Source organism: Maylandia zebra, linkage group LG18 (assembly GCF_041146795.1).
Source record: "Maylandia zebra isolate NMK-2024a linkage group LG18, Mzebra_GT3a, whole genome shotgun sequence".
Lineage (NCBI taxonomy): Eukaryota > Metazoa > Chordata > Actinopteri > Cichliformes > Cichlidae > Maylandia > Maylandia zebra.
In genome coordinates this window covers 952,467-979,983 of record NC_135184.1, presented here as the reverse complement: position 1 = coordinate 979,983, position 27,517 = coordinate 952,467, and the positions used below count along the sequence as shown (strand labels likewise).

Genomic DNA, 27,517 nt, shown 5'->3' with positions numbered 1-27,517 from the left:
ACAATAGACTGGAAAAGTGTGATTCAAAGGAAGAAGAGGCTGAACACGTGACATGAATGAGCTGCTTTATTAACGTGTGGATAAAAAGATCGTCCCAGAGAGGCTGAGAGTGTCAGAGTTAGAGCGATCCACTCTCTGCGAAAGGAATCAAACAATTATGTTTCTCAGATTCATCATCTACAGTTCAACCTGCAGGTTGTTGCTCTCTGCCAGGTGATTGGCTGAAGAGCTGTGAAAGGGTAGTGGGTGTGTGGGGTGAAGTCAGCGCTCTTCTGTGGAAAAAACCCAGAGGCGATTAATTCACTCGGGTGCGAGTGGTTCTACTACCGGTAAGAGACTTTTGCCATTTTGTTTGGATCATATTGTAGGTGCCGATTTTTAATGTGTCGTTGGACTTTTTTAATGGAAGAATTGATCAAGCCCCAGATCGACTGCGCGCAGGGAGACTGATCAATATTGTAGGCATATTGAGTGTTTGTTTTAGCTTTGACTTTGAATGGTTTCATAATATTGATATTTTATTGGGTAATATTTTAATCGATAATGTTGTTTGTGTTTTTCAGCTGTGCTGTCTCTGCTGTCCTTCGTTCTTTTGATTGTTTTGGTTAGTCCGTCCAGCTGTAAAGACGGTTATTGATTGGCAGTGAGTTGTGTAAGGGCGGACTAACCTCCTTAGTTTTTTTATTTGTTTGTGTCACTTCCCTTTATATTACAGGCCATGCATAGCGCTGCTTCCCAGCTGTGCTGAGACCCGAATTGTTTGCAGTGCGTGCCGCAGGTGAATCGGTTGCAGTGTTGCTAAACGGGGTGTAAGGGTTTGCAGCGTTGTGTAATTTGCACACCATTTGTGTGGTAAGTCTCATGTGCAGCTGGGATATCAGCAGGATGTTGTAAGTCCTGTCTGGAAATAACTGGGACTTTGTATGTTTAACTAATGTAATAAATAAATTATCATTTTATTTCTGTGCCCCGTTTACTCTTCCCTTGTCCTCGGTTACAATTACAACATTAAAAGATTCAGAGTCCGAAGAACAATATTAATGTTGGTGATCCACAGGGTGGAGTTTTAAATGTCTGCGGCTATATGATTGGCTGTTTAATGTATTTAAGCTGATGGACATTTACAGCTGTAACTCTGATGAGCTGCATCACAAATATCTGATTATTTGACTTTTATTTGGACGTGAACTTTATTTACAGATGAATCTGTTCATACGGGAGCAGAAATAATATCCAAACTAAAACTGTACGATAGATCTTATGTGCTGTTCTGGCGGAACTTTACTGTGCGACACTAGACGGAAGTGAACAAGGAAAAAGCGGAAGTAGTGTTAGCTGTCTGTGTGACTGAGCTGGAGGTCAGTTATGTTGTTGTGTGAGCTGAGTGTGTGAGCTGAGTGTGTGAGCTGCGGCAGCAACGATGCCTTCAGTTCAGTATCTGAGAGAGTTCATCAACGAGCGACTAACTGCTGCTGCTGAACAAATATTCTTGGAGTTTGAAAAAACGATCGTCCAGTACGAGGAAGAGATCGACCGTCAGCGCAGACTGCTGGATATCACCTGGAAACCCCAAATCAAGCTGCACAGGACAGGTGAGTGTCCCTCTGTAGTGGCAATTCCTTTTGTTTGACCAACGAGAAATGATTGTCCTGGCAGCAGAATTTGCATTTAGTATCCAGTATTTTTGTCTCAGTTTTGACAGCATGTCGCTCTTCCTGCGAGTCCCAACCTTTGATCGATATGGCGTAAAATCAGTGACTCATGCATATGCTTTGTCAAAATTGCAGGATGCTTACTTCCATAGTCGTGGCTGCTTTAGTCATTCGGCCACCCCCTCAGAGGATTCCTGCATCCAACACTGGATCAAGTTTGTAGAGACTACTTCCCTTGGAGACTCCTTTCAGGCCATTGCTGATTAAAGCCATTTCAGTTTTAAATTTCTGTTGTTGTGCATATTGAATAATAGCTCGTTCTGTCTTTGCTACATATTCTGGAGTCATATTTCCTTTCTTCAAAGTGGTCTTAAACCTTTCCATTCTTATCTCCACTTCTTTCTGACTTTCCAGATCATTCTTATTCAAACCTGCAGCAAGCAACTCTGTCCTCTTCTGCACCAGCAGCACCAAGGCCTCTTTCAGCTTTAAAAGCCAGGCTACAGAGATTTTAAGTTTTGCCCAAGACGAGAAGTAATGGATAAGATAGTTGGTAGGATTTTGTAATTCCTTCACAACGACATTCATTGTCAGGTCCTCTTTGACCTCTGGGTCATCTGCAGAAATTGCACTGTACTCCACATCCAGTTTAGGCCATTCCTTTTCTGACTTATAGAGAAATTCTGTCCCTTTAATTCATCTCCTACATTTGAGGAAATCCTCAGCTCTCATGCCTCTGGAAGCGTCATCTGCAGGATTCTCCTTGGAAGAAACGTATCTCCACTGCTTCACATCTGTTGCTTCTCGATTGACAGCAATTCTGTTTGCAACAAAAGTATTAAATCTTCAGGTTTCATTGGAGATGTATTTCAGTACTGTTGTACTATCAGTCCGAAAAACTGATTCTTCCAACCTTACCTGCAGCTCCTTTTGCAGAAGCATATTCACTCGAACTGCAAGAACTGCAGCCGTCACTTCCAGCCTGGGAATTGTAGTTTGCTTGAGAGGAGCAACTCTAGCTTCTCCCAGGATAAAAGCAACATCTGAGGTTTTTCTTTTCCAACTTTAAATATGACACCGTTCCATAACCATCTTGACTTGCATCAGAAAATGATGAAGTTGTGCCTTATCTGGTCTTCCAAAGCAACTTGGTTTAATGCAACGTTCCACTTTGAACTTTGAAATCAGCTGGAGATCCTCCAGCCAATCACGCCACCGCTGGGAAAGAGAGTGGGGAATAACTTCATCCCACTTAAATTTTGTCAGCAAAGCTCTTGTAGCAACACTTTAGCTGGCAAACTGAAGGGAGACATGATTCCCAAAGGATCATACAGTGAGCTGACCACAGACAAAATGCCCCTTCTGGTTGTTGGACGGTCCTGCAGGGAGGTTCTGAACTGGAACTTGTCTGTTTCTATGCACCACTGTAAACCCAGTGCTCTCTCAACTGGAAGCTGATCTGTGTCCAAATCCAGATCCTTAATTTCCTTTGCTCTTCTTTCCTCTGGGATTGACATGAGCACTGTGCGACTGTTGCTGATCCATTTTGAAAGCTTAAATCCTCCTTTAGCGCAGATATCTGTCAGCCTCTTCACCATGTGCACTGCCTCCTCTTCTGAAGCAACAGATTTCAAACAATCATCCACATAAAAGTTTCTTTTGACTGTATCAACCACTTCAGCTGGAAACTGTTGTGCATTATCATCTGCAGTTCTCTGTAGAGCATAATTTGCACAGCTTGGCGAAGATACAGCTCCAAACAAATGCACCTTCATCCTGTATTCCTGTGCCAACCTTGAAGTGTCGCCATGTTGCCACCACAGGAAACGGAGAAAGTTGACGTGTTTTTCTGAGACGTGCACTTGGTGAAACATGGAATCAATGTCCGCCATTAATGCAACAACCTCTTGTCTAAATCTGATCAGAACTCCAACCAGCGAGTTTGTGAGATCAGGTCCCTGTAGAAGCTGGCTGTTCAATGATGCTCCTTTGTAAGTTGTTCCACAGTCAAATACAACTCTTAACTTGCCCTTTGTGGGATGATACACTCCGTGATGAGGGATGTACCACACCTTTCCATCATCTTTGTGCAACTCCTCTGCAGGCACAAGCTCGGCATATCCTCGTTCAAGCATGTTGTTTACACATTCAGTGTATTCATCTTTATAACGAGCATCCTTTTCAAATCTCCGTCTGAGACTCTGGAGACGCTGCTCCGCGACACAGAGGTTATTTGGCAAGCTGGGACCTTCTCTCCTGAAAGGCAAATCCATGTGATAATGATTTCCAATACGTTTTATTGAGCTACTAACAATATCCATGAAACACAGATCCTCTCTGGACTTCAGTCTGCTCCTCTGAGGAGCTTTCATTAAAATCATGATTGTACTGTTTAATCAACATTTCTTCAAGACGCTCAACAGAAATCCTATTGGCTGTTACAGCAGTGCAGTTTTTATTTCCGCTGTTACTTCCAGTGCACAGGGGACCATTTATGACCCAGCCAACTTTGGTTTTTACAGCATAAGGTCCACCCTCCACACTGTTTATCACCTTCCATGGCTCTCAAACGTTGGAAGCATCAGTGCCTATCAGTAGCTCCACGTCTGCATCAATGTTGTGAAGTTTAACAGGTTTAAGATGAGGCCACTGATTGATGTCGCCTTACTGGGGAATATTTACCGTAGAAACTGGCATAGTCTCTTGAGTCAAAACATCTGGCAACGCCATGAAATCATTTGCTTCCATACCAGACACTTCCAGACCAGACAGAACTTGTGCACCAACAATCCTATTTTGACTCATTGTTCTCAAAAGGATATTGGTCTTTTTACCTTTTAGATTCAGTCTTTTTGCCAGAGTTTCTGTACAGAATGTACCTGAACTTCCAGGATCCAAAAATGCAAAGGTTTGCACAGTTTTATTGCTCTTTTGGCTCTTAACTTGAACTGGAAAAATAGAAAAGAAAATGCATCAACTTCATGACCTGAGGATGCACATGGAACTCTCCGCTCTATATGAAGAACCCCTGGTGACACACGTTGCAATCCAAACGACTCCTACAGTCTTTGCTTGTGTGACCAACTTTCAAACAACAAAAACAAATTCCCCTTTCCTTGATAAAAGTCAACTCATCCCGATGCATTTTAGCTTTGAACTGCTTGCAATTCTCTAGTAAATGATTGCTGTGTGAACAAAACAAACGGTGGGATTTGTTCTGCTTCCAGTGGATTGAGTTTTGACTCCTGGAACTGAACTGACATTAGTGGCAAAATTACTTCCCTTTTTTCTTTGCTTGGTGGAACTTGAAACTTTAAAGCTGCGGCTGACAACATACCCTTCGTAAATACTAATGTATAGAAACCCTTACCAGCAATCATTCATTTTTGTGTGGCTTTTTTCATGGACTTTTTTTCATGCTGTGTAGGTGTGTACTTGACTAGCTGATATCGACATAACGGGGAAACATCTGGTTTGACTGTCTGTGAAGGTTCTCAGTCATCCAGGTCATCGTAGTCAAAGGAGCTTGCAAAGAAAAGCGTCTGGACTTCTTTAAGTTGCTTGAAGACGTTTCACCTCTCATCCGAGAAGCTTCTTCAGTTCTAATGTCAAATGGTGGAGAGATGTATATCTGGGACTCTCCACCATTTGACCTTAGAACTGAAGAAGCTTCTCGGATGAGAGGTGAAACGTCTTCAAGCAACTTAAAGAAGTCCAGACGCTTTTCTTTGCAAGCTCCTTTGACATCTGGTTTGACTATTCTTCACCTGTATTTTGAATGCTGAACATTTGCCTGTTTAAATCATGAGACCAGTCACTACACAGAGATGTGCTTCTGAATGTGGACGATGTGTCTTCTGCTGCAGTGATGCAGTTCTGCTTGTGTTGAGTGATGTAAACAACTGATCGATCTAAACTCTTTAAACGTCAAAATTGATCATTATTTTTTTATGACATAGTAATGGTGAGCGTTCCCACCTTCTGCTCTTTGTAACTTAATGCCATCTTTCCGTTTTGGACATGGTTGTGGAGGATATCTTCGCAGTATCGATTGACCGCAAAGTAAAGCTACCAGAAATGTACAACCCCACACCCGGTCTCAAACCAGGAAGAAAGCATATTCTCGTGCACAGGGTCTATTAGCAATCCAATTATGCACCAGTTTAGTACATCAAAACTCAGTTCATCAGACTTTGTAGTGAAATAATGTCTTTAAACTCCAATAGCTTCACTGTTTTCCTTTACGGGTTAAACGATATTATCACTCTCCAGTTTTGATGAACGAGTGACATGTTGATCCAGGCCTCAACACCAAATCGGTCTGGAGTTACTCTCAGATGATCCAGTAACTTTTGTTCGAGTTCGACAGTGATCCTTGAAATCCATATATCCAACGTATCCATTAATGGATTATTCCTTTGGTCCACAGGCAGGTTTTTTACTCTGTTGTGGCAATTCCTTTTGTTTGACCAACCAAACATCCCACAATTAAAAGCCCACAAGCCACTGCTGCACTGAGATAATATTTTGTACGCAGGCAAAAGAAGTCCACTGTCCACACTTGAACGTTGCGTTTTTATGGTTTATTCATCCAGTTTGGCAACAAGATCTAATTTTTTGTTACTTCCTGCTGCTTGTGCTGCTCTGGTTTAATAAAAAAATAAAAATAGGCCCACCCCAGTGCATGCTGGTCCTATACCAGTCTCTTTATTTATAGAAACAAAATGGCCCTACAGCTCTTACTGACTGATTTAACAAAATAACGCCAAACAAATATTAACCTACAAATAAACTTGTAAATAAACCCCAAAATATAAGTAAACTAACAACAAACTTTAACAAATTTCAAAATATAATAAAAATAAAGAACAAATGGCTCCAACACACTCTGATCGATGGATGAACACATGATGTAGTCTACGTGTAAGTAATTTTACATGGTTATGTGCTGTTCAATATGCGGCTGCATTTGATGATGCATTTACATGCAGCTCGAAAGTTCACAATCTGTATTCCAAAAGGTTGTTTCCTCTTCCTGTTGGGATGATCTGTTAGTACGTCGCCGTTCCTTTTGTTGCAGTGTGTAATATAATTCAGTGGCAATTTTTGATCATCAAATTCCACAAGATTTAACACGTGATAACGTTTTTGTTTTACCAAAACTAAAAGGGAAATACAAAATACACACCGGCACAATTATGCATGTCTAAGAATATAACAACCAACCTGTTATCAATGATAACCCTACATTCTTGTTCAAGTCGTCCTCGGGTGAATCAAGGATCATTTTCAAGTTTAATATCTGTCGAAATCTGAAATTATTACATCATAGAAATCACAAAATTTTCCCTGTTCTCTGCTGCAATCAGCACATATTCAACCATTTATAAAAAATGAAAATCAGCATGTTTTCTGATTAAACGTGTTCTCGGGTTCATCTATGATCATTTTCAAGTCTTATTATGAGAGAATAATAAAAGCACCATGAATGACTATATTTCAGTGTCTTTAACTAGCAGCAATAAAACTCTTTAGAATAGAGGAAAATACTTTATTATTATTATTATTGTAAGTATACGAAAGATAAAGATGTCGATGAATTTCAAATGCATGTCAATGTCACTATCGTCTCCTTGGCAACACACTGTGCTGATTATAAAAATCATAAATACTGCCTTGTTGACTCTGTTAGCTCGTAAGGGGGCTGCAGGTGTGGTGGAGTAAGCACAGGTGGAGGCAGGCATTCTCTTCACCTGACGTGCAATTTCCTTACAAAAACCCACAGTGATGGCCGCACAGGCCGGTGGCATGAACGACCAAAAACAAACTTGTACAAACAAATTAAGAACTGTAAAAAAAAACACAAAAAACAAAGGAAACTTAAATGAATGAATAAATCAACTAAACAAAATCCCACAGGCTAGCCCTGTGGCTGTTGGGCTACTGTCCAGCCTTTACTCTTGCGCTCCACCTTGAGCTCCTCTTCAGGAGCAAAACTCAGGCTTACAAAGCTTAAGCTCCTTCCCCAGAACAAACCACGCAAGTGGTGATGATATGTCTGGCACTGAGGCCTGTGTTGATTAAAAGGGGCGTGTCCAAATGAAACCAGTGTCGAGGTCTGTTAATATCACATGACCAAAGATAAACGAGGCCCCGTTTCTCTGAAATGTGCGACTGCCTCGTTATGTGATTCGAGCTGATGAAAAGACCTGGGAATTAGTTTTATGCATGAACGGGATCTAAGTGATTCTGAGGATCATCACGAGCGTGCACGGAGACTGTTAGCACATTATGGAGCCACCAAAACGAATAAATATCAGCAGTTAGGAAGCATTTTGACATGCTATCGACCAATAATGACATCTTCAATCAGTCTCAGAGAGGAGGTTATTTAGGTAGGTGTGTGAGAATGGGTGAATGACTGAATGTGTAAAGCGCTATACAAATACAGGCCATTTACATTCCAGACAACTCAACAGAGCTACAATTTAGTCAGTCTACAAAGAGCTGAAGCTAAGACTTTGTTCTAGAGCTCAAACTTTAACTAAGGACCTGCCTCAGACACAATCATTCCACAATTTTAAATGCAGTAAGAGTCCAGAGTTTATCGTCATCACTTTCTTTTGGCATGTGTCCCTGTCTTTCTCCAGAACTCCCACAGCATTATGTCTGTAAGAAGAGGAGCTCCAGTGTGGAGCAGGAGGAACCAGAAGCTCCACAGATTAAAGAGGAACAGGAGGAACTGTGCAGCAGTCAGGAGGGAGAGCAGCTGGGACTGAAGGAGGAGACGGATACCTTCATGGTGACTGCTGCTGAGGAAAGAGAGCACAGTGAACCAGAACCACACAGGAAGCAGCTCCTCTCTCAGGATCCTGATACATTTATTCCGTCCAAATCTAAAGAAATATTAGCAGATATGAATGAATCTGTCCAGTACGAGGAAGAGATCGACCGTCAGCACAGACTGCTGGATATCACCTGGAAACCCCAAATCAAGCTGCACAGGACAGGTGAGTGTCCCTCTGAGGGAGGATCCTGATCACAGCTCTGCGGGACGTTTCTGATTGTGAGGACTTTTTGGAGACGTGAGCTAACAAAGAGCAAACAGAGGACAGGACGGCACTGCGCTCCATTTATTCTCCAACTGCTCCCTAAGTGAAAGCCAGGCATTCATGTATCTGAGCAGCTGAGACACTGTTCAGATACAGGAGGGGGCCTGAGAGTGTGATCCAAAATTTCCATCTCTGCTCCTTGCTCATCCAAATACGATTTTCTGTTGTAATCATTTCTTCAGGATGGTACATCAGTTCTTTCTGAATCACAGCCCCTCACTGGTCTACAAATGTCTCACCCCTCCCTCCCTCTCCATACTGTAAATGGTCTTTTCTTAATGCCATGTGAGTCAGGTTCATACTTGTGTATTTCTTAGTTCATTCTTTACAAGTTCACCAATTAGTCCAGACTTTCAAGTACTCGAGGACTCACTGTGGTTATTTTATGATTGAAACAGTGTTGTACTCGATGACATCACAGCTCAGCTCCACTCTACCTTTCTCTTTTCCCCTGAATATTTACAATGGAAATTGCCCAAAATACATCTAATTGATAGTTCTTTAAAAATTATTATCACTTCTTTTCCTATTTAAAAAAAAATAAAAAATAAAAAAAAAAGAGAAAAAATAAAAATTTGGGAAGGTTGGAATAAAGACTAGACTGACATCAGTGATCATTGACCAGAAATGGAAGCTTTTTGTGTATTTCTGAACAACATGTTCATGTTGTAGAAAATTATTTTGCTAGTATATTTACTGAGATGATTTTCTACCACACCACTTTCCTTTTTGTTTTCTCCTTTCGTCCCTCCAGATGTCCCACAGCAGCCTGTCTTTAAAGAGGAGGAGGAGGTTCTCCCTGAGCAGCAGCTCTGGAACCAGGAGAGGAGCTCCAGTGTGGAGCAGGAGGAACCGGAACCTCCACAGATTAAAGAGGAACAGGAGGAACTGTGCAGCAGTCAGGAGGAGACTGATACCTCTATGGTGACTGCTGTTTATGAGGAAAGTGAGCAAAATGAACCAGAATCAAACGGCAATCATCTCCTCTCTCATAGCTCTGCTGTTGCTGAGAGCCAAAATCAGGAAGGAAGCATGGATGTAGATTCAGGGTCAAATACAAATAGAACCAAAAGTCACAACCATGCAGTAGATTCCCCTACGTCGAAGAATCAGTGTAACTCTGACAAATGTAAAAAGTCTTTAGAATGTGAGATTTGTGGAAAAGTTTTTAAGCAGAATTATGAAATGAAAAGACATTACACAGTTCACACAGGTGAGAAACTGTATTTTTGCAAAACTTGTGGGAAAGGTTTTACTCAGAGGGGTGTTTTGACTTACCACATGAGAATTCACACAGGTGAGAAACCATATTCCTGTAAAACATGTGGAAAAATGTTTGCATACAGTAGCGATTCACTGAAGCACAGGCGAATTCACACAGGTGAGAAACCATATCCTTGTAAAACTTGTTTGAAAATGTTTGCCTGTAGCAGTTCTTTATCTATCCACATGAGGACTCACACAGGCGAGAAACCTTATCATTGTAAAACATGTGGTAAAATGTTTGCATCTAGAAATTATTTGTTAAAGCACACGAGAACTCATACAGGTGAGAAACCTTATCTGTGTAACAGCTGTGGGAAAATGTTTGCATGTAATAGTTCATTATTGAAGCACATGAGAACTCACACAGGTGAGAAACCTTATACTTGTAAAACATGCGGGAAAATGTTCAGATGTAGTAGTCATTTATTGGTGCATATAAGAACTCACACAGGCGAGAGGCCGTATCATTGTAAAACTTGTGGGAAGATGTTCATATCTAGTAGTCATTTGTTGCGCCACATGAAAACTCACACGGGCCAGAAATTGTAGTCTTTGTACAGAAAAAATATTATCATGGAAGCCAAGCTTGAAAAAAAAAAAACCACTTGAAAATGTGTTGGTTTGTTACATGTGAGATAGGTTTAACCTTTTCCTGAACTTTCAGACGTAACATTGTTGAAGTTCAGATTTTTGCTTTTTGGATTTTTTTGTTTTTCTTTTACTTGCCGCATATTTGATAGCTGACAATTTCTGTTTTGTGGAATTAAAAGTTTATATTGTGTGAAAATTATATAAAATAATATATAGGAGCTATTTTTTTTGTGTGCGCATCAATTAATTTTCTTCTGCTCTCCAACCCCACCAGAAGCTTGGCTTACCTGACTTATCTTGCAGGTGAAACATGTTCTCGACTCTGTTCAGTTTGCTTACCAGCCTGTTGTGGTTGTGGTCAAAAATTCTTGAAAGAGTAGTTATAAAAAAGCTAACGGCTCATCTGCAGAGGAATGGCTTATTTGAAGAGTTTCAGTCAGGTTTCAGAGCTCATCACAGCACAGAAACGGCTTTAGTGAAGGTTACAAATGATCTTCTTATGGCCTCTGACAGTGGACTCATCTCTGTGCTTGTCCTGCTAGACCTCAGTGCAGCGTTCGATACTGTCGACCATAATATCCTATCCGGTTGTTCAGTCTGACGTCACTAGCCGTGTCTGGGCCTAAACTCCGCTACAGGTCCATATATCAAACGATCACTATGGCATTACTGAGAGTTGAAAAACTGTCAAAAGTCTTTCATCTTTAATAAAATGATCAGCGTTCTGCTCTACCAGGTGTAACAATTGAGTTTAACATCCAGGCATCCATGAAAACGGAATTTATGACATTTAACGGAGTTAGAAGTTAGCAGGGAGTTAGCTCGCTAGCTTCTATCTAAATACAATATAGCATGTCCTGACTGCGGGGTTTTGGAAACAAATTAAAACGTACAGCTCTGTTATCACTTCCAACATAAATGAAGACAGAAAACTAAACAGCAGTGACGTTTGTAGGGTTACTGAAGTTTGGCTAGCTGGTATATAATGATGTGCTACGTGACCGCTAGCGACACAGCTATGTTAGCATAATATAAACAAGCTAACTTTTTTTCCACTCGATAAAAGTTAACGTGAGTGTTCTCGGTGGTCAGGAACAAATGTAATCGCATGGCAGGATGCTGTAAAAGGACCAAACTTCAGCCAGGAGAACAACTGAGATAATCCATCCACAATACGAGGTTAGTCATTCATATACTGCTGCATGGGCTGGGCTGTAGTTACATCCTAAGGTTTTAAAAACTGAGCTTAAATAAATGATTAGCGGTAATAAAAGCCGAGGGAGGTCAACAGTGATCACTGACTGTTTTAGGAGCTTTTTGAGATCAAATAGAAGAAAATACAAAACATTAAACATGTTAACAACACAAAAGCCATATTAAACGCAGACTACTTTAGACCCGGAAGTAGGATTCATCACGTCATCACTTAACAATCGGATTAGAGCGATTAGAACATGCTGTAGGTATTACAGGTACTGTGCTGCAGTGGTTTGTATCATATCTATCTAATAGACTCCAGTTTGTGCATGTAAATGGAGAGTCCTCTTCACACACTGAGGTTAATTATGGAGTTCCACAGGGTTCAGTGCTACGACCAATTCTATTTACACCATACATGCTTCCCTTAGGCAGCATCATTAGAAGACATAATATACATGTTCATTGCTATATAGACAAAACCCAACTTTATATATCCATAAAGCCAGATAACACACACCAATCAATTTGAAGGAATGTCTTAAAAACATAAGATACCTGGATGATATCTAATTTTATGCTTCTTAATTCAGATCAAACTGAGATTATTGTACTCAGCCCTGAAAATCTAAGAAATATGGTATCTAGCCAGTTTCTTACTCTGGATGGCATTACCTTGGCCTCCAGTAACACTGTGAAGAACCTTGGAGTAATGTTTTACCAGTATATGCCCTTCAATGCACACACAATCATGATCAAAAGTTCAAGACCTCTTAAAAAATGGCAAAAAAAAAATCATATTTTGCATGGTTGGATCTTTGTATTAAACAAACATGTAGGACTGCTTCTTTTCATTTGTGCAACATCTCTAAAATTAGAAATATCCCGTCTCAGATGTCTGTGAAGGTTCTCAGTCATCCAGGTCATCGTAGTCTAAGGAGCTTGGAAAGAAAAGTGTCTGGACTTCTTTAAGTTGCTTGAGAAGCTTCTTCAGTTAGTTTAACTGAAGAAGCTTCTCGGATGAGAGGTGAAACGTCTTCAAGCAGACTCTTTTCTTTCCAAGCTCGTTAGACATCCTGTCTCAGAGTGACGCTGAAAAACTAGTTCATGCATTTATTACTTCCAGGCTGGACGACTGTAATTCATTATTATCAGGATGTCCTAAAAACTCCCTAAAAAGCCTTCAGTTAATCCAAAAATGCTGCAGCAAGAGTCCTGACAGGGACTAGAAAGAGAGAGCAGATTTATCTTGTACTGGTGTCTCTTCTAGATAAATGGACTGGTATAGCTTGCCTCAATCACACAAGCACTTCTATGATCTTTCTATCTAACATTCACACACAGATGGATGCATTGGAGAGCACCATGGGGTTAGTATCTTGACTAAAGATATTTAGACTTGCAGACGGGGAAAAAGTCCTGCTCCTTACATACAAGGTCTTAAATAATCAGGCTCCATCTTATCTCAATGACCTTGTAGTACCATATCACCCTATTAGAGCACTTCGCTCTCGCTCTGCAGGCCTACTTGTTGTTCCTAGAGTATTTAAAAGTAGAATGGGAGGCAGAGCCTTCAGTTTTCAGGCCCCTCTTCTGTGGACCAGCTTCCAGTTTGGATTCATGCGACACTCAACTGTTGTTATGATTTGGCATTGTATAAATAAAATTGAATTGAGTCATGGTGTTTTCTGCCTATTGCAGCATGCTGACTCTCACCTGGATGGTACTGGTGGAACTGTGAGAATCCTTTTGTTTTTGAGTGGCTTTGATTCAATAAAACAACTTCTGCTGAGTGAGAAGCTGCTCAGAATGGGTGTTACCACTTCTACTGTCTCCTGGATTGCTGATTATCTGTCAGAGATGCCTCAGTTTGTATGGCTGAGCGGCTCTTTGTCTGGGGTGATCAGTAATACTGGGGCACCATAAGGCATGGTCCTATCTCCATTCCTGTTTACCGTGTACACCTCAGATTTCCAGTACAACAGTGAAACGTGCCACTTGCAGAAGTCTTAGTGACTCTGCAGTTGGGTGTGTTTAGTATGGGCAGGAGTCGGAGTACAGGGAGCTGGTGGAGAACTTTGTGGAGCTGTCCGGAATAAATCATGTCAGCTCTGTTTCACTGTCACTTTCCCCATAAGTAAGAGTCACCATTAAGGTATCATCATCCTCCTTCACTATAAGATGCTCTGCCTTGTCAACAAGACAAAAGAGATGGTGGTTGATTTTTGGAGGATAAAAACTGCAAATAGACCCATCAGCATCATGTGTGAAGAAGCAGAAACAGTGGATAGCTGCAGGTACCTGGGTTTTCACCTGAATGACAGACTGGGCTGAAGGACCAACAGTGATGCTGTACAAGAGGAAGCTCAGGGCAGCAGCAGTGCCAGCGATACATCAGGATCAACAACCTTCACAAGGCTGGAAACATGATTGGTCAGAATTTGGATGTATTTAAGTCAGTGAGGGTCAGCGGTTACTGAACTGCTCTCCATCATGGACAACCCATCACACCTGATCCACTCAACCTTAGAGGCAGCAGAACTCCTTCTCCCTCAGGCTGATTCAACCTCACTGACATAAAGAAGAAAATCAGGAAATGATTCCTACTCTCCTCTGTACAGAAACTCTTCTTTCTGTGACGGGAGAGCACACCTGTCAGGACATAAGACTCCACTCATATATTTGTGTATTATACCTTGCTGCACCTGTTTCTCAAGATTCAAGAAAGCCTTTATTTGTCACATGCAAGTCGCCCTGCAGCAAAATACTAATGTTTTAGAGTGAAAGAACATCCAAGCCCTCCTGGGTTTTAATTGCACCTTAGAACACACATGCATCAACACTACAATGAGCGGGTGGAGGGAGGTTTGGAGTCTTCTCCCACCCCCATTCTCTGCGGCCTGCTGGAGCGGGGGGGCTAGGAGGAGGAGTTGGCCGTCCGACTGCGGTCTGGGGTGTGGGGCCTCCCTGCTGCTGCGGAGTCGGGGCGGTCTGCCTCTCCCCACCGCAGGGAAAAGGGTAACACCACCTGGGTCTGGGTGCAGTTCCCCCCTCCAGGGGCAAGGGTACCTAGACCCGGTTTGTAGAGTACGCTTGGGGAGTGTGATCGTGTGTACAGCGTCTCTTTATGTCTGTCTCCACGTTGGTTGAGTGTGGAGTAAGTGCATATGAGAGCATGAGGGTGGGAATGGATGTTTGTATCTGTGTGTGCCTGTATGTCTGTGTCTATATGTCAGGTTGGGTATCAGACGCCACCTCTCTGGGGACACCTCAGGCCCTCCAAGGTTTGGAGGCCTATCTCCACCCACCACCACTTCCCCTGCCAGTGGCGGACTCCCTCAGGTGTCGGTGCGTTGGTGGTTCTTTGTGTCTAGGGGTGGGCGTCCAGGTACACACCGGCTCACTCCTTGGCGGCCGCTTATCGGGGCCTGGAACCTGGGGCTCGCTCGGGCCACTTCGGAGGTGGGGTGCCCCCGGCCTCTCGGCCTGGGGCTCGGTCACTCAGGCACGGCTGGCTGCCGGCGGAGCTCACGGGCGCGTCACTGCAACTCCCCCTGGCTTCTGCTCCGCGGCTGCTGAGTGAGCCCTCATCTGGGACTCTCCTCAGCTCTTACTGGGACAGTGGCGCGGCTGCCCCTCTGTTGGTCTTCCTTGGTCTCTTGTGTTCTGGGGGCCTCTGGATGTCTGGAGTTTTGATCTCCTCCATACCTGCTTCATACCCTGGAGGACGGGGCTGTGGCCCCCCCACACTCCCTAGCAGATCGTTACATGGAGAAACCTTTGGAATACAAGCGCGCTGATCCACACAGGTATGCACACGGGTGTTCACTGCTCGTAGACTTAAATTACACCTTTCTTGGCTGCTACTTCGAAGCACATCTGTCCTGCGTGCTGCACAACAACATTGAATATTTAGTATTTACTGCTGTTTACACTTAGCTAGATTAATGCGATGGTGTTGTGTTTAGTATGTTGCTTTGGTTTTTTTTTTTGTTTTTTTGCTTGTTTTCTATTCTTCTCTCAACAGGTGATCCAGGAGATTCTTATTTTTTTTCTCCCCCCCTTTCTCACTGTCCCTCTCCCCTTCTGTTTTTCCTTACCTTCCTCTTTCTTTCTCCCTTTCCTATCCCTCACTCATGTCTGTCCCGTCTGTAACATCTGAAAATAAAATATAATAAATAATAAAAACAAAGATCGACCACATGGACCAATAAGGGAATGCCACGATGATCCAATTGGCAAAGTAAATCCATTGGGTATCCTTGTTGGTCTTCAGACAACAATTCTGACAGCTAAAGAACCAAATGGGACAGGCAAAAAAAATAAATAAATAAAAAATAGAGTGAAAGAACATCCAGATAATTCAGTTTTAATTCAATCAGTGAGAAACTGAAGCTTATTTTAAAGAAACAGAAAACTTCATGTCTGAACGTTCCTGCAGGTGGTTTGTGGTTGATGTGGATTTGCTGCTCATGTGAATCCTCCCACAGTGTTTCATTAGCAGCTGTAACCACAGTGACTCTGATAAAACAGGAATTAGCAGAATCCATCTGATATGAAGCTGTGCTTTGAATACCACTTCCCTCCTCTTTGAAGAGTAGTCAGATATCTGTGTTCAGGTTTTTGTACAGCCTCTTCTACACTTTGTATCACTGTGTTTGTAGAGCACAGTAGTAGAGAGCTGTGTCTGCCAGGGTTAGGGCTGCTATGGTCAGATTAGTTGTTGTACGTGATGTTTCTGATTTATAACGTTTATCAGGAATATATTCAGCACTGCCTCCTTTTCCTTGTTTCCAGAGTATAAACTGAGGAGCCTGAAGGTCAGAATGATGTCTGTACCAGTGAAGTAGAGGATAACTTGAAGTTGTCTCATAGCTACATGTGAGTTTGACAGATTCTCCTTCTGTTGCAGTGACTTTATCTCGTTGAGGAGTGATTGAGTCTCCAGCTGTTAGTCCTGGAAAAAGTAGAGAAAATGAAGCCATCAGACTAACATTGTCCATGAGGCTGAGAGGAGAAGACAGTGGAAATGAGGAAAAGTAGGACAGAAGTAAAAATCTAAAATCCTCCAGACCAATGATTCATTTCTAGCAGAGTTCAGAGCAGAGAAAGAAATGTTGCGTTCTGAGAAAGAGACAAAAGTTCACCTATGAAGTGAGATGAAAACAAAAAGAGGTGCAGCAACATGTCTTTGGAGCTGCTGAAGACAGACAGACAGCACATGAACAACGTTCTTCCACTGCAGCAGATTCACCAGGTTGTGCTTTTATTTCCTCAAACTTTTTGCTCTCCAGACAGAAATCATCTCATTGGTTGAGCTGGACGTATGTGGGCGGGGCCTGTGGATGATTTTGAACCTCCAACATCGAAGTGAGTGAAACAGTAAAATATACAGTGATGTTAAGTATTAAACATTACTGACAGGCTGGATTCAGTAGGATTGATCACTCTTTCTGTTAGCAAATACATGAATAAACCCTTTTTCTATTTTACGCTGCTCATGTACGCCGACACTAACACAAAAACTGATTTCCATCCACGATTAGATGAGACATGAGTTGAATATCATGAGAAAGTTTGCAAGATGAAATTCACAGTGTTTTATTCATGAACGATCTTTTTCGTCACTGTTTCATGTTTAGAATCTGTTCGGATGTATTTTTGTTATTAAGAAATCCAGAAAAAATATCCCAACTAAAACCTCAACGATAAGAACTTTTTTAAAGGCGGAACAACGAGTAAAATGTCCTGTTTTGGCGGAACTTCCCTTGTGCAACAGTAGACGGAAGTGAACTGCACAAATGCGGAAGTAGCATTAGCTTTGTTCCTATGTGACCGAGCCGAGTGTTGTTGTGTGAGCTGCGTGTGTGAGCTGAGTGTGTGAGCTGCGGCAGCAACGATGCCTTCAGTTCAGTATCTGAGAGAGTTCATCAACGAGCGACTAACTGCTGCTGCTGAACAAATATTCTTGGAGTTTGAAAAAACGATCGTCCAGTACGAGGAAGAGATCGACCGTCAGCGCAGACTGCTGGATATCACCTGGAAACCCCAAATCAAGCTGCACAGGACAGGTGAGTGTCCCTCTGAGGGAGCATCCTGATCACAGCTCTGCGGGACGTTTCTGATTGTGAGGACTTTTTGATGTGAGCTAACAAAGAGCAAACAGAGGACAGGCGAGTTTCGCTCTGATGGGTGAACTCACTTCAACTCAAATTCAAATTGCAATGTGCAGAGGGTGGACTATAAAATACATCTTTATTCACCACAGACAGTTATAACCCTGTTGTTTCACACAGCTCATATAAACAACAACAAAATATGAAAACTATTCATTACAAAGGTCTGTGAAGGTTCTCAGTCCTCCAGGTCATCGTAGTCTAAGGAGCTTTGAAAGAAAAGTGTCTGGATTTCTTTAAGTGGCCAGGATGTGAGTGGGCGTTAAGGCATCTGGGAAGGATCTCAGAACTGGAGGCGGTGGCTTACAACACCAACTGTCTGCCACCTATAATCCAGTTTTTCAGATCCCAACTCTTCATCAGTTCTCACATTGAGTGTTTAGAGTCGAGCCCTCGCGTTGCTCCTCAGTGATGCTTTAATGGTTTTACTGAAGCAGAGAACAAGTTTAACTCCATTTTCTCAGCCGTGTGTAAACGGCAAGCAAATTCTCTCAGCTGAACCTGTAACTAATAAAAGTGAAATGTCTGTGAAAATGCAGGAAATAATGAACCTGTGTGAATGTGTTAAATCCGGGGCGTCAAACTTATAGCCCGCGGGCCACATTCGGCCTAGAATACAGCTATATCCAGTAGGGCTGCTCAATTAATCGAATTTTAATCACGATTACGATCTGGGCTTTCAACGATCATTAAAAATGACTGAGCCAATTATTAGCCCCTCCCTCATTTATCCGCGACACCTTAAAGGCCGGTCCGTGAAAATATTGTCGGGCATAAACCGTCCGTGGCGCAAAAAAGGTTGGAGACCGCTGATTAAGAGGACCCGAGGGAAGCTCGGAAAGCTAAGCAGAAGTTATTTGGAGAGGAGAGTGACTGCTGTTGGTTGAAAAGAGAGTTTAAAAAAAAAAAACTTCAGTGGTGTTGCACACTATTTTATATTATTTTTTAAAGTCATTGTTAACCCTTTAAAACCGGTCAGAGCAGCACGCTCCGTTTTGTGTAACTATTTTTAAATCCCTGTAGAACCAGAACCGTGTAAGCTAGCGCAATAAACCAGAGGAGTTGTACTTACATCTGATGCCATCAGCTTGTCCTCGGTCACGGTTTCCTTCCACATAAAGCTTTGCAAAAACTGCATAAAAAGCGCTTGCAGGAACAAAAACATAATATTCCAGAGACACGCTTTGCCGATCCGATCAGCTGTTCGTAACACTTCCCACAGTTAAACAGATGTCAGCGCGAACTGTCACATGTCCGCCATTTCCTGCCCGAAAGTGACGTCATTTTCGCGGAAATTTATTTTGATGCACCTGCTGTTTTCTTTGCAAATTTGCATCATAGGATTGTTTTTTCGTTTTTCCTGCAGTATATAAAAATTAATGTATCTCCAAAATAAAACTATGAAGACACTCAAAATAAATTTCCTGTTGTTGTAAACTATTTTTTGCAACTTTTTTGTATTTAAAGTTTTGAGGGATAAACCTCTTAAATTTCTCAAAGTAGAAATATATGTAAAAAAAAACCCAAAAACGATTTTCATTTTTTTTTGTAGTTTATTGCACTTTTTTGCAATTAATGTAGTTACTATGGACTTAATGCATACATATTATTAAAATATGAGCTATAACAGTTGTATAGCAACTTGAAATGCTCCCACCAATGGCACTACAACATGTAAAAATATAATATAAGCTCTGGCAGACTTGGTTCTATGGTAGGTCTTAAGGGTTAAATAAATATCGTCAAATAATCGAGATCTCAATTTCAGTGAAAATAATCGTGATTATCATTTTTGCCATAATTGAGCAGCCCTAATATCCAGCCCCCGTGATAATTTCTTATGTGAGTTATTACGGTTTTTCTGAATTGCTAAAACACATTTCCTTAAATCTCATCTCTTTGTCTCAAAACACTAAACACAAACTCCAAAATTCAAGCTACACACACAAAATCTTCGACTTGTCTTGCAAAACCAAACATTTGACCCAAAACTATTTTAACTTTTGTCAAAATCAAGCACTACTGTCAAAAACCACACAAAACCAGCCAGTGTGCAAACACGACTTAGCAACGATTACACACTACAGAAATAAATACAAAACACTGTGAGAGAGCTGGAAAATAATATTTATCTGTTCATTCATTTATTCTCACATTTTGACAAAAAGAAAACTGCCGTAAAAAAAAAAAAATATATATATATATATATATATATTTATACGTTAAAAAATTATATATTTTTACAGCATATTCAGGTAACTTAATCTGCCTCAGCATCACACCTCTGTGCTGGGTCAGGCCACAGGACTTCATCCACATCATATGTTATGGTCTGCCTTGCAAGGCAACGAGATTCCAGATCCAGCCCTGAGAAGATTCCAGTCCCATCTCACCACATGCTCCATTCTTTGCTTGAAGTAGATTTTCCTGTGTGTAAGGGTTTCGGTCGTATACTTTCCATCTCCGTGCTGAGAAAAACACCTCAATAGGGTTCAAAAGGGAGAGTATGGTGGAAGACACACATTGATAAAATGCTGCTCATTGTGAAACCAGTTGCATAATTTTGAACCACAGTGAAAGCTCACATTGTCCCAAATGATATGGGATGCTCTGCCTGCTCGCGGTCTCTCTACTCAAGCAAAGCATCCTGTAGACCATCCAGGAATGTTGCTATAAGTTCGTTGTTGTACAGCCCAACAGTAACATGACTGTGGAGAAACCCACAGCTGCTGATGGCAGCACAGTTACATTTCCACCACGCTGGCCATGCAGTTCAATAGTGGCACATTGACCTATGACATTGCAACCTTTTCTTCTCCTTTTTGCTAGATTCAACATGTATGTTGTCTTCTATATTCCCTTGCTGCATTTCATGCAGTCAAATTGCATTATTTTGACAGACCATATCCACAATAAGTGTCTCCTGGTGTTTAGGGCTGGGACGATGTGTCGACGTAATCGATTACGTCGACGTTAAAAAAAAAAAAAAAAAAAAACGTGCGTCGATGCGTCGTCACTTTCAAAACAGACATGGCGGCAGCGAGTAGCAGCAACATGATTGAGGCAGCCGCAGTCGACTTAAATCAATCCACCCGAATTCGCAATTCTACAGTATGGGGATATTTTAACAGAAAAGGAAGTGTTTCAGTCATTTGCCGACTTTGTAAGGTGGAAATGGCCTATCATAAAAGCACGACGGCTATGCACCAGCACCTCAAACGACAGCATCCAGGAGCAGCTTCTGCAAAGGACAAACCACCGTATGTTTTCAACTTTTTTACCAACACTGCTTTTTACTCTTTAATTCATCCAGACACCCCCCTCGTAGGCATACACTCACTCATAGAAACAGAGAAAAACACTCAACCTCCGTAAATGCAAAACTCATTTAAGCTGCTGTTTAGTTGGTTTTTATTTGTGGCCCATGCTGGCAAAATGAGTCGGAATGCGCGCAGGCTGATTATGGGAATCTGCGAAAGACGAAAATGTGAGACAGCGAATTGGCCGCAGGAAAAATGTTAACGAGGATAATGCACCACCTGCTAAGCATAGTGGACACTATTACAACATTGTTAAAGTGCTTATAATCGAATAAAATTAAAATAGAATCGGATTGTAAAATTAATCGCTAGATTCATCGATTAGGGAAAATAATCATTTCGCCCAGCCCTACTGGTGTTGTGAGCACATGCGTGTTCTTCCACCCTCATTTGGCCATCTTTCAATTCTAAGCAAAATACCATTTAGTTATAAGTATTGTTAAATCTCCCAATTCTTTGGGCTGAAGGAAGAACAACACCTGGTGTATAAATGCTCAATCAACAATCTCTTTATGTCATACAACACTTTGAGCATTAAAAAACGTCTAGATGGGAGATGTGGACTGGAAGGCGTCTGCCAGATCTCAAAGGCTACGTTCACACTGCAGGTCTTAATGCTCAATTCCGATTTTTTGATCAAATCCAATTTTTTTTCCGTCTGCTTGTTCACACTACAAATAAAATGCGACTTCAAACGCGCTCTAGTGTGAACGCTCAAAGCGACCACATGCGCAAAAGAAGACGTCACACACAACGCGCTCTGTTTAGACCCAGACCAAACAATATGTTTGACTGATGGCTCTTAATATAAAGACTTCGGACTTTATGTTTCCCAATTTTTGCTTTAAGTTATTTTGTTATTTACATAATAATGTAAATAGCACATACGAAAGTGACCCAGATCGGATTTGAAAATATCGGATTTGTGCCGTTCACACTGTCACACCATGATCGGATATGAGTCGCATAGGGTCAAAAAAGTTGGATTTGATGCGCTTTCGCCTGCAGTGTGAACGTAGCCAAAGTGTCTGACCGTTTCTCGCATTCTTAGAGCTTTGGCCCCCCCTTCCACAGTCATAAAACCTAAACATCCACATTCTTACTCTCTCAGTGAGCCTAAGTTATGACCTTGGCTTCCTGTGCAGTGTGTTCTGTTCTTCCTAATCAGACAAATAACGCCATGATTCTCTGAAAACAGTTTTACTTATGAATCAGCAGTATAATGCATCATAAACAATGTAATTCATCCACAATAAAGCAGCAGTCTCATGTAATACAAATCAGTTTAATAAATGTAATAGTTATCACCTTCTTCTAAGTCAGGAGAATAATGCAGCCTAAAACTACATAATGATTTCACAATCTTTACTTAGAGGTATAACGTGGCATAAGATAGTATGATGTAAACATGTGCTATGCAAGTATATCAGACTATTTCATTTACAGAACTAAAATGAGTTTGTTGTGTACAGAGAATCTTTGAGCTTGACTCAACGGTTAGGCCTTGTGAATACATCTTTGTGGATGAAGCTGTTGGTTGCAACATGTGTTTTAAATTATGAGTGGTAGTGTGTTAATGATGAAAACTGTGTGTTAGTTGTGTTTCGCTTCTGTTGCCTGTGTCCATCATTCTGGGTACAAGTGCGCCACACTGCTAAATGTGTTTTGAGTTTGAAAGTTTAGAGTTTGGTAAATGGGAGATTCAGATTTGCAAATGGTGTCCTGACCAGATGAACAGTGTTTCAGATTTTGGCATCTGTGGGATTGATTTAATGAAAGAGTTTTCATAGTTGGCAGTATAATTTTTACAATGGGATTTAGTGTTTTAGCAATTCAGCAAAACTGTAATCGCCCGTCTATATGTCGGAGCTGAATCTTTAGCCTGCTTAGAATCCATGCAGACAGGGGTGGGACTTTATTTTGATGGGCACACCATGTGGCCAATCACATGGAAAGACACACTGGGACCATACCATTACGTGGAAGAATAAAGGGGGGCAGACGTTTTGAAGACAGCATATGTAGTGCTACAGGCAGGCACACAGAGAGACGGGAGCCGGATTTAAATTCAAGCATGTCGGGAAAAAGTGAAGAAACATAAAACAAACATCTGGCTGCATTTCAGTGATACTGGAGACTGCAAAGCTGCAGAATTGATCAAACTAGCAGCTGCTTTTATTTTCAGCCATTTTTCACTGTGGAGGACAAAAGGTTTCAAACGTGTCTGGTCTTAAAATGTGCGTTCTCTCTATTAGTAATAAATGCACTAAATAAGACTTATGGAAACACAAAATGAAAAGTGCTTGAGAAAGACAACATTTGAATATTACGTAAAATAAACTATATATGACGTGTGTTTATATGATAGGCTCGCGACCCTGAAAAGGATGGCGGATGACGTGTGTTTGAATGGCAGAGATGCAGAAATGTGTGCATATAGCACAGAGCCATGGCTCAGTGTGTCTAAATGAGTCTCACAGGCCTGAATGTGCGCTTGAAGCCACTGGGACAGCTTGTGATCTGACGGCACTTTCTTTTGTCTTTCAGTTCTTTATAGGTCGTATAGGTCAAAAAATCAAAATTGTATTTAGAGAAAAAAATCAATGTGAAGATTAGTTGTTTCAAGACAAACTGTTCTCTGAGTTAGTGAGGCCGTACTTGAATGATTTGGCTTTCAGTTTATAAAGTCAGGGCTGAAGAGATGGTACAGAAAGCTGTGCATGAAACATGAAGGAGATTTACACAAAATGAAACAGCTAGTCGTGGACAAATGTGAGGTCATCGATGGTTACAACCTCGTAGAGTAAAGAGGATCGATGTTGTCTCACAGGACTCATCTGCACAAGGCATTTTATAGAGTACAGCAGCAACGGCAGTTTCTTAAAACATCTCCACATTTTGACTTTTTCTCAAAATGATCAATGACATATATATTTTTTGATATGTCCCTAATACTCCATTGCATCGTTTTGCTTTCTCCACCCTTAAAATTAGTGACTTGAGTTTAGAGAATCTCAAGTATATTTGTTTTCTCCTTTCGTCCCTCTAGACGTCCCACAGCAACACGTCTCCTCGGAGGAGGAGGTTCTCCCTGAGCAGCAGCTTTGTAACCAGGAGAGGAGCTCCAGTGTGGAGCAGGAGGAACCAGAACCTCCAAAGATTAAAGAGGAAGAGGAGGAACTGTGCAGCAGTCAGGAGGGAGAGCAGCTGGGACTGAAGGAGGAGACGGATACCTTTATGGTGACTTTTATTCATAAGGAAAGTGACCACAGCAAACCAGACCCAGTCAGCTGGGATCAACTTCTCTCTCACAGCTCTGATGTAACTGAAAGACAGTCTCAGGAAAGAAGCAAGACTGTAGATTCAGGATCAACTAGAAATAGAAAAAAAAGTCACAAGAATGCAGATGATTCACCTACATCAGAGAATCACTCTGACACAAGCAAAAGGGCTTTCAAATGTGATGTTTGTGGAAAAGCCTTTAAGCAGAATTATGAAATCAAAAGACATTATAGAATCCATACTGGTGAGAAACCATATCCTTGTAAAACATGCAACAAAATGTTTGCATGGAGTGGTGATTTACTGAAGCACATGAGAGTTCACACTGGTGAGAAACCATTTCCTTGTAAAACCTGTTTGAAAATGTTTGCAAGTACAAGTTCTTTATCGAGCCACATGAGAACGCACACGGGAGAGAAGCCATATGCTTGTAAAGCATGTGGGAAAATGTTTGCATACAGTAGTGATGTAAGGAAGCACATGAGAGTTCACACTGGTGAGAAGCCATATCATTGTAAAGCATGCGGGAAAATGTTTGGTTTTAGTTGTTCATTGTTGCGCCACATGAAAACTCACACAAGTCAGAAGTCGTACTCTTTCTAGAGAGAAAATGATATCATGGAAGCCAAGGTCTTCCAGTTTATTAGATGTGAGATTGGTCTAACCTGTTCCAAAACTTTAAGTTTTGTTTGTTTTTGGAAATGTTTTCCTTTACTTGCTGTATATTGGATAACTGTCAATCTCTGTGTTGTGTAATTAAAGTTAGTATGTTGTGATAATGATATGAAATAATAATACAGTGGTCCCTCGCTATGTGGTTCACCTTTCACAGATTTCTTTTGTGCAATTTTACATGCTTTTTTTTTTTTTTTTTTTTTTTTTAAAGCACATTGTGTCCTGCATCCTGATTGGCTGTAGACCATTATCAATCAATCTCCTGCAGTGTCTCCTGTACAGTACAGAATGCATTCAGCTTGTCAAATTTACCTAAATCTTCAGTCGCTAGCAGTGTGACTAAAGTGCTGTACTGTATGTTTGTAAGCTTTTTCCAACAAACACAAAAATGTCAATGAAACGTTTAATACTAATACTGCGCTTATTTTTCTACGAAGGTTTGAACTTTGAGAGTGTTTAAACGAGAGAAGTGTGAAAATGTTCATGCCTGTCTGAGAAAAGTGTATAAAGTGTGTAGTGAGGGGTTTTACAGCCTTAAAACATCTCTAATAATTGTAAAAAATAAAGTTGGCTACTTTGTGGATTTCACCTATCGTGGGTTATTTTTAGACGTAACTAAACGTCTCTGGTTAATAAGATGGATGAGCTGTACTATCCAGGTGAGTATCATCTCACCTGAATCTCATGGAGCATCACTTTGAAACACTGCCTAGCATGACTCTGAATTCACAGACCTACAGGTTACCTGAGCACAAGAGACAAATTGCATAAAAGGAATTGACTGAAATGTTTAGCTGGGAGTAACAGAAGAGTCGCACAGTGCTTGGTGTATCCCCATAGTTCTTGTAGTGAAGGAAGATGGTTCTCTGTGTGGACTACTGAAAGGTGAATGAAGTGTCTCGCTTTGATGCTTATCCCATGCGCTCGGTCGACGAGCTCCTGAACCAGTTATGCGCTGCTGGGTTTTTTCACAATGCTGCATTTAACCAAGGGCAACTGGCAGATTCCCTTGTTTGCAAAGTCTAAGAAAAAACTGCCTTTTCCACGCCGTATGGGTTGTATTAATTCATCACACTTCTGTTCAGCTTATTTGGACTATTACTTTCCAGCACCTCATGGACCGGGTGCTGTGGCTGCACGCTACATATGCTGCTGCATACCTGGATGATGTTATCATCCAAAGCAACATTGGGCCGGTCTGCCTCCCACTCTGGACCCCCACCAATTTGCCTACAGGACAAATCGATCCACTGAGGACGCTATCACCATAGCGCTCCACACTGCGCTGAGTCACCTGGAGCACCGAGGAAGCTATGTGAGAATGCTCTTTCTTGACTTTAGTTCAGTATTCAATCATATCATCCCGGAGATCCTGGTCCAGAAACTGTCTCACCTGGGACTCTCCACCCCATCTGCCTCTGGATCAAGGACTTCCTGACAAATAGACCACAGTCTGTCAGACTCGGCCCCCACCGGTCCAGCACCATCACAATCAGCACCGGGTCTCCACACGGATGTGTTTTGAGTGTGTCATCTAAGTGTTCAGAGAGTGCACTGAAAAAACCGTGAAAGAATGAGGGATCATCAACATTTGGACCATATACACTTGCAATACATAGCTTTTTATCAAGTATAGATAGTTTAATGATTAAGAATCTGCCCTCTGGATCTATAACTGTATCGAGTACTGTGAAATAAATATTTTTATGTATTAAAATTGCTGCTCCCCTTTGTCTAGAATTATAACAAGCTGAGAACACATTAGGAAACTCAGGTGTTTTAAGTTCATTGGAACGTCTAAGAGGTCTGTGGGTCTCTTGTAATAGGACAACATCTGCCTGTAGTTTTTTGAGTTGGTTAAATATTTTTAACCTCTTTTCTCTGGAGCCAACTCCATTTATATTCCATGTAATGAACCTCAGTGCACCCATAGATGTTTGTGTATAACTAGGGATGTATGCTGTGTGCGTCGCTTAGACAGGTGGAGAGAATACGTCACTTGTTCATAAATAAAGAGAAGGAGAGAGAGAAAAAATGTGTGGCGAGATGCTCCCTGAGTCTGACTTTGTGTTTGCATATTTACTAATATGAGTAGGCTTGGCTTAAGTGTGTGTATCCTAAACGACTGTGTGCGCTGTCTGACTGAAGTAAATGTGCTGCCGTTGAGCGCATGGTGCGTATGTGTCGAAATAAAGGATGTTTGTGGATGAGTGTCGAAGCAGGTGATCGAGGCAGTGAAAGGAATA

At 41.5% G+C, this 27,517-nt stretch overlaps 1 protein-coding gene across 1 annotated transcript; it reads left to right on the top strand.

The window, feature by feature from the left end:
- Positions 1 to 376: 376 nt before the first annotated feature.
- On the top strand, positions 377 to 25,854 carry LOC105940505 (uncharacterized). Its single transcript, XM_076876968.1, has 8 exons — positions 377 to 1,592; positions 8,303 to 8,662; positions 9,519 to 10,575; positions 13,520 to 13,541; positions 13,857 to 13,922; positions 17,113 to 17,188; positions 17,704 to 17,889; positions 24,364 to 25,854. Exons 1-8 carry the CDS (start codon positions 1,421 to 1,423, stop codon positions 25,197 to 25,199), a joined length of 2,775 nt encoding a protein of 924 aa, XP_076733083.1. The 5' UTR covers positions 377 to 1,420; the 3' UTR covers positions 25,200 to 25,854.
- Positions 25,855 to 27,517: the final 1,663 nt, after the last annotated feature.